We start from the raw sequence: 8,051 nt of genomic DNA, 5'->3' as shown, positions 1-8,051 counted from the left end.
AACACTTTATGCTTACTTTTATAAATTAGGGATTACTTTTGTCTATTTTGTTTAGTTGTAATAAAAGATAATATATATTTATATATAGTTAAACTTACTATATAAGATAAATCAAATAACTAACCATCTCATTAGAATTGAATATGGAAAAGAATGAAAATACTTTTATCTCATTTTTTAAGTATGTCACATATATATATACAAAATTAATTTCATCCATGATTCTCCTTGTATAAAAAAAATGATATGTTAATGTCATAAAACTTTATTTTTTAATATCAAACTCATTCAACTTTGCATCTGATTTCTCTTATAGTCTTATTATCAGATTTCGACATTAAAAGTCACCAAAATGCACATGTTAACGACATGTTAAACAAATTTTCCATTTGAGTTAATGTTTTTTTTTAATGACATGTCACTAGTAATCCAACATGTTTTCTGGGTTGCATTGTTTTAAGAGAAATTTTACAGTACTTTCCCGACCAATAAAAATCCTTTTAAATCCCACTACATGAACATGATTGGTGGAAAGAAAAACTATATATGCATATGTCGTGAATTCACTGGTTGGGAATATTACTCCATAAGTACCCTAAAGTTTTCCTCGTTTTAATCAGGTTGGTTTTGGCAACATCTTATTAATAGAATGATCCACATGAAAAACTTGTCTGATATACAATTCATGTGACTGTTATTGCTAGAATAAATTGAAAGGGCTACATGAAAAAGGTAGTATAATTAAATGAATTTAATGTCCAAAAATGAAATTTTATACATTGACATTCGTTTCTACTATTTGGTGGTGGAGCATATAAGTAATTAAAGATATGCATGATATTGGAAGAAATTCAGTAGATCCATGGGAGGGAGCTCCATGTTGTGAAAATGACATGTTAACTGAACATTTATGTATATTATTATTAAATTTCTTTTTCTTTTTTAGGCCTTTCATTTTTCTTCCATTTATGTATATTATTATTAAATTTCTTTCTCTTTTTAGGCCTTTCTTTTTCTTCCATTTATGTATATTATTATTAAATTTCTTTTTCTTTTAGGTCATTCATTTTTTAGCTCAATCTGAGTCATGTTAATTGAACCAGGATTTCTGAAAATAATTTGGAAAAGTTAGAAATAGTTATATACAATCATTATTTATTTTCAAGTTATTTTCAAAAAACAAATAACAAAACCACATAAGTGTCTCAAATATAAATATTAATATGTTTAGTATATTATTTATAATTTTAGGAGTAAAATTACTCATAAGATTGCGATATGTTTATACCTTTTCGGATATAGTTGTCAATATCCTTTATCTCTAACGGATTTCTTCTCGTAAAAAAACAAAAATTAGTAACACTACTACAGCAAGACTTGACATCCACAAATTCAAAAAGATCCTCATCCTAAAAACTTGCCTTGTAATGTATCTATAAAAACTGACCACTAACATATAGAAACAAGAACACAAAGAAACAGAAGAAATGTGGGGTTTAAGTTTATCAGAAGAACATGTAACCTCTTCCTACTTCCCAATAACCATAATATCATTCTTCTTTGCTTTATCTTTCTTACTCTTCTTGCTGAAATGTTCTTCATTCAGCAGCAACAAGTCCGGTCTACCCCCTTCTCCACCTACCTTTCCCATCATAGGAAACTTTCACCAACTTGGCTTGTATCCTCATCGTTCTCTTCAAAAATTGGCTGAAATCTATGGCCCCATCATGTTGCTTCACCTGGGTAGCCTTCCGGCTCTTATTATCTCCTCAGCAGACATGGCTCGTGAGATCATGAAAACCCATGATATTATCTTCTCAGACAGGCCTAAATCAAAAGTTCTGAAGATAGTTGCATATGGCCAGAAAGATATTGCCGTTGCTCCATACGGGGAGTACTGGAGACAGATGAAAAGCATAGCCGTTCTCCATTTACTAAGTAACAGAAGGGTACAATCCTATAGAGATGTAAGGGAAGAAGAGATAAATTCAATGATTGACCACATCAAATGTTCTTCTTCCTTGCCGGTCAATTTAAGTGAAATCTTTGCGAATACTACTAATGATATAGTGTGTAGAATAGCTTTAGGGAGGAAGTACGGAGAAGATGGAAGAGGAAGAAGTTTTAAAGATCTACTAAGAGAGGGTGGGGAAGTTTCTGGGGTTTTTGATGTCGGAGACTTTATTCCATGGCTTGGTTGGGTGAGTAGTGCTAAAGGTTTGTATGCTAAAGCTGAGAAAGTAGCTAAAAAGATGGATGAGTTCTTGGACAAAGTAGTTGATGAACATCTTGCTAAAGATAATTGGAAAGATGATTCCAAAAATAAGGATTTCGTTGACGTTTTGCTTTGGATTCAAAAAGAAAACATTGCTAGTTTTCCTATAGATAGAACTAGCATTAAGGCCATCATCCAAGTAAGTAACTATTCCATTACACCCAATTTAATTATAGCTTCATGTACATGGAAAGAGCTGGAGATTTAAAGGAAGAGATTCTAACAAATTTTCTTTTGTTTCTGCTAGGATGTTTTTGGAGCAGGTACAGACACTACATACACTGCTTTGGAATGGACAATGACAGAGCTTTTAAGGCATCCAAAGGTGATGAAGAAGCTTCAGAATGAAATAAGAGAAACCGTCAAAAACAAATTAGAAATAACAGAAGGTGATCTCCATAAAATACCTTACTTAAAAGCAGTGATAAAAGAAGCTATGCGTTTACATCCTCCGCTTCCATTACTAGTTCCTCGAGTTTCAACCCAAGATGTGAAAGTAAAAAGGTTTAATATTGCAGCAGGAACTCAAGTGTTTATCAATGTCTATGCAATAGGAAGAGATCCTACAATATGGGATCGAGCTGAGGAATTTTTGCCAGACAGATTCTTGAATAGTAGTATAGATTTCAAAGGACAAAACTTTAAATTGATACCATTTGGAGCTGGTAGGAGACTCTGTCCAGGAATTCAGTTTGCAATGAGCACGGATGAGCTAGCATTGGCAAAGTTATTGCACAAATTTGATTGGGAAGCAACAAAGGATTTAGACATGACTGAAACCACTGGTTTTACCGCCAAAAGATATCTCCCTCTTCTTGCAGTTGCTACTCCATATCTATCTTCCTAATGTGGTTAATGTAATTTTTTCCTTCTCTTGTTTATTTTTTCGTCATGTTGCTCAAATTATTAAATAAAAACTGTATTTTACTCATTAGTACTTACATCATGTTTCCATGTAAATAATATTGATTAACTAATTCAAGGTTTAGTAGCAACTAAGCTAGGAAAGAAGCTTATACTTTATGAACTCATAAGCATGTAATGAGTACATATGTTCTTCGTCTTATCACTAGCTAATAGTATCTTTGTCCAATTAAAAGAAAAGAAAAAAAATGGAATATTTCTATTATGAATAATTTCAATAGAACAAGAAGCAATAAGTATATATATCTATATATATATATATAAAAAAAGTCATATATCATCAAGAGTTTGATACTCATCCAAACCTTGAACCTTTAGCAATTCAAACTGAAAAATACCTTGTTCAATTGCAGCTGAAAATTTATAATTATTAAAATATTTTCATTTGGGATACAAGGAATGTTTGATAATAAGTTATTATCAACTTCAAACCAGATATGTGAATAAATTTAGATAAACTAAATAAACATATGATAATCTATGTTCTTAAAAAAACAGATTAAGAACGTATTTGATAGTTCATTTTCATGTTTTTGTTTGCAATTTTTCACTTCAAAATTGAAAGGTTTTAGATATTTGGCTAGTTAACTCATGTTTGTATCTTACACCTAAAAAATAGTTTTTTAAATGAAAATCGGCTTTTTCCAATATCAACAAAACGTAACAGTAAAACAAGCGGACCCTAAATATGTAATAAGTTATATGAGATATTATATATTATTATAACTGGTTTGGTAGTTGATAATGAATGTAGAATGAGTTATTGAGTGGACTAGAGTGTGTGGTTTAGAGTCTGGTATATCATTCAAGATTGTATTAGGTTAAATCCTCCTTGAATTCAGAATAAATTGACAAAATTAGAAACCTAGAGTATCGATTTCAATTTTGTTGAATGGGATGACTTTCTTCTATTCTTTCTTTATTTTTATCTTCTTCGACTTTATATACTAAAATAAATTAGATAGCATATTATATTGCAAATAATTTTTTTTGCCACTCTTGGAACCCTTCAAACCAAATAATGTAAAACTATAAACCCTTTTAAGTTCAGACTTTCCTTTCAAACATGATAAAATTAAGGGAGAATTACAAAACTAGCACCTTTTAAGGGGCTAGTTTTCTTTTCTAACTCATTTTGAGAAACTCACCAAAACTAACACATTTCATTAACAAAATTTCAACCGTGCCCTCCTCTCTAACACTCCGCTCCCGCTCTTTAACATTCGAACATCCATCTCTCTAACCTAACAACCATCTAAAAATCTCTATCATAGGACTTGCTTTTTCTCTCCACTTCGTGAGAGTTAGTTTCTCTCTCCACTTCGTGAGAGTTGTGCCACCGCTCCTTTCGCTGCACCGCTTGCCTTGACGGTTTGCTTCCGATCGGGATGTTTTGGCTGCCGCTGCCTACTGTGTGTTACGGTTAGGTTAGTATTTTGAGTTGATTGGGTTATTCTTGGCTTCCTTTGGTTGGTTCTTCTTTCCTGGATAATTGCATCTGAGAATTGGGGATTTTTCCAATTTTGTGTTAAGCTCTTATTGTTGGGGTGTTTTGGGCTTGTGATGGAGAATTCTTTTGCGGAATTAGATTTGTCTGATGGTGAGGTTGAGGAATTGGATTTGAGGGGTCCTTCATCGAATCCGCTTGCATTAAATGCTAGTCTGTCTTTAGTTGGTCGATTTTTTACAGAGAGAACTATTAATGTGGCTGCAATGAAAGCGAGGCTCGCTGCGGTTTGGAGACCGGGTAGAGGCGTGGCAATTTCTGAAGCTGGAAACCACAGGTTCGTTTTTGAGTTTTTCCATACGATTGATCGTGAAAGAGTTATGGCTGGAGGTCCGTGGTCGTTTGACAATCACTTGCTTGTTTTATCTGAGTGGAAAAATGAGCCGTCGCCTGAATCCGTCCCTATCTGAGGCAGCTTTCTGGGTTTAGATATTTGATCTTCCTATCGGATCAATGTCTGAGGGTGTTGGGAGGCAAATAGGGAATTTTATTGGGAAATTCCAGGAGTATGATTTGAACAACAATGCTGCCATGAGACGGCAATTTATGAGGCTAAGGATCTTAATTGATGTCTGTAAACCCTTGAAGAGGGTAAAGAAGATCAGGAAGGGGTCTGATGAGTGGGCTTTCATCAAATTCAAATATGAACGCCTGGGAACCTTTTGTTATATTTGTGGCTTGCTAGGCCATACAAAACGTTACTGTGATAATATTTTCTCTCTGAAACCGGAGGAGATTAAGAGGGAATGGGGAGATTGGTTGAAGGCTCCGATTAGGAGGGGTAATGAGCAGGTTTTAAACAAGTGGTTGCGAGAGCCAGGGGGCTATTCAAAGGCGTTAGGGAATCTCCGAGGGGGCTCTTACATGAATGTGGGAAATAGCAGAACTGAGGACAACAATTTGCAAGTCATTAAATTGGGGGATGGGAAAGAGAATAATCTCGTTGCTAGCCTCAATCTGAACAAGAAAGCTTCAGTTAATTCTGAGCCGAGTTTAGATAAACAACAATTGAAGGGAAAGGATAGTATGGTCGTTGACTGTGAAGAGGATGGTCTGGAATTAGTGGACGATCGTAAGAGAAGGAGGGCCGAGAATGATCAGGTTGTTTCTCAGGCAGAAGATGTTAAGTCACAAAGTCCGGAGTTGTTGGTTTCTACGCATTCTGTGGATTCGATGGCTTCTATTACCCATGAAACGGCGAGACCTGTGGAGCAGGTCCGCCGAGTATTATGAAGTGTCTCAGCTGGAACTGTCGAGGGTTGGGTAATTCTCGGGCAGTTCGTTCCCTCGGTGAGTTTATGAAGTCAAGCAAGCCGGATTTAGTATTTCTAATTGAGACACTGGTTACTAGTTCACATGTAAAATCTTTGGGTACGAAGTTTGGTTTTATGGGATCTTTTTCAGTTGATTGCAGGGGCAGGAGTGGTGGTTTAGCAGTACTTTGGAAGAATACGGATTTGATTTCTATCACTTCTTTTTCTGATCACCATATTGAGGCTCAGGTTCACGATGTTGTTAATGGAGATTGGAGATTTGTGGGTTTCTATGGGTTTGCAGATAGAAACCAGCATGGAAGGTCCTGGCAATTACTCAATCAAATTTGTGCTTCTTCAATTATGCCTTTGGTAGTCATTGGAGATTTTAATTGTATTCTTGCACCTGAGGAGAAAAGGGGGGGCCCTAGTTACCCTCTTTATCTGCTGAGAAATTTTCAGGATGTGGTGGATGCTAACGATTTATTGGATGTTCAGTTACAGGGTGGTCATTTTACTTGGGAACGTAGTCGGGGGACGTGCTATTGGGTCTGTGAGAGACTGGATCGTGCTTTGGTTTCCTCGAGTTGGGGCTTCAGGTTTCCTCACTATCGATTGCGACTTCTACTTTCACCGTATTCTGATCACGCCCCTATTCTTCTTGAGCTGGCTCGGCCTTTGCAAGAGCGCAGACAACACAGGTTTGGCTTTGAGAGAGAATGGCTATTGGAGCCGCAATTTAGGGATTTGGTTCGTGAGAATTGGACGTCTAATGGTGACAGGAATCTTTGCGATAGGCTTTCTGGGTGTGCGGCTGCAATGAATCATTGGGGAGTGGATTATAAACTCCGTTTTCAGAAGAATATTAACAGATGTAAGAGTCAAATGAGTCTTTTAGATGACATGGAAGATGCTGCTTCAATTGATAGATTTTTCAGAGCTAAGCGAGAATTAAATGGTTTATTAGAAGCTGAGGCGATTCACTGGAAGAAGAGGGCCAAGACTTTTTGGCTACAAAGTGGAGATCATAATTCTAAATTTTTTCACGCTTGTGTAAAGGCTCGTAAGCAACAGAACAGGATCAGAAGTCTCAAGGATGGGGCGGGTAACACTGTTACAGGTATGTCTGAAATTCGTCCCATTGTATTAGACTACTTTCTCAATTTGTTTGCAACGTCTGTGGATCCTAGCTATATTTTTGTTAATGTCTTATCCCCTATTGTCTCGGCGGAGATGAATAATGGGTTAACTGCTCCTTTTTCTGATGAGGAGTTTAAGACTGCTATTTTTCAGATGCACCCCAATAAATCCCATGGCCCTGACGGGCTAAGCCCGGGATTTTTTCAGCATTTTTGGGGTGTAATTGGAAGTGATATAGTCATTGCTTGTAGAGGCTATCTTGCCCGTAAGGAATTTCCTGCCAATTTGAATGATACAATCATTGTGCTAATTCCTAAGATTGATAGGCCTTAGATAATGAAGGATTTTTTCCCTATTTCCCTATGTAATGTGCTGTACAAATTGATTGCTAAGGTCATGGCAAATAGGTCAAAAAATTTCCTACCTGAAATTGTTTCTGACAATCAATCTGCCTTTGTTTCGGGGAGATCTATTACTGACAGTATTATGATAGCTTTTGAGGCTTTGCATCATATTAAAAGGAAGAATAGGGGTAGAGTGGGTGAGGTTGCACTTAAACTTGATATTAGTAAGGCCTATGATCGGGTCGACTGGGCTTTTTGAGAGCAGTTTTAGTGCAGCTGGGTTTTGAGAATGTTTGGATTGAATGGATCATGTTGTGTGTGACCACTGTTGAATATTCAGTTTCGATCTATGGTAGTTTTGTTGGGCCTTTTAAACCTGGGAGAGGTCTTAGACAAGGAGACCCGTTATCCCCTTATCTATTTATTCTTTGTGCAAAGGTTCTGTCAGGTATGCTAGCAAAAGCTGAGAGGGATGGACTTATTCATGGGTGTCTGATAATTAGATGAGCTCTTGTTATCTCACATTTATTCTTTGCAGATGACAGTTTCCTCTTCTTTAAGGCTTCTGGGGTAGAATGTGATAACATGATCGCTATTTTGGCTGAATA

The 8,051-nt window shown here is 36.2% G+C and overlaps 1 protein-coding gene across 1 annotated transcript; it reads left to right on the top strand.

The window, feature by feature from the left end:
• The first annotated feature begins 1,442 nt into the window (after positions 1-1,442).
• Positions 1,443-3,344, top strand: LOC136232749 (cytochrome P450 736A117-like). Its single transcript, XM_066022164.1, has 2 exons — positions 1,443-2,414; positions 2,523-3,344. The coding sequence occupies exons 1-2, from the start codon at positions 1,488-1,490 to the stop codon at positions 3,120-3,122; spliced, it is 1,527 nt and encodes a 508-aa protein (XP_065878236.1). The 5' UTR covers positions 1,443-1,487; the 3' UTR covers positions 3,123-3,344.
• Positions 3,345-8,051: the final 4,707 nt, after the last annotated feature.

Source organism: Euphorbia lathyris, chromosome 1 (assembly GCF_963576675.1).
Source record: "Euphorbia lathyris chromosome 1, ddEupLath1.1, whole genome shotgun sequence".
In the NCBI taxonomy this organism is placed as follows: Eukaryota; Viridiplantae; Streptophyta; class Magnoliopsida; order Malpighiales; family Euphorbiaceae; genus Euphorbia; species Euphorbia lathyris.
The sequence above is the reverse complement of the archived record's forward strand: the minus strand, read 5'-3'. Positions and strand labels throughout refer to the sequence as shown.

Coding starts and splice junctions, on each gene's coding strand:
- LOC136232749 (XM_066022164.1), top strand. CDS start 1,488: ATGTGGGGTTTAAGTTTATCAGAAGAACATGTAACCTCTTCCTACTTC. Junction 2,415..2,522: donor GCATTAAGGCCATCATCCAA/GTAAGTAACTAT, acceptor TGTTTCTGCTAG/GATGTTTTTGGAGCAGGTAC.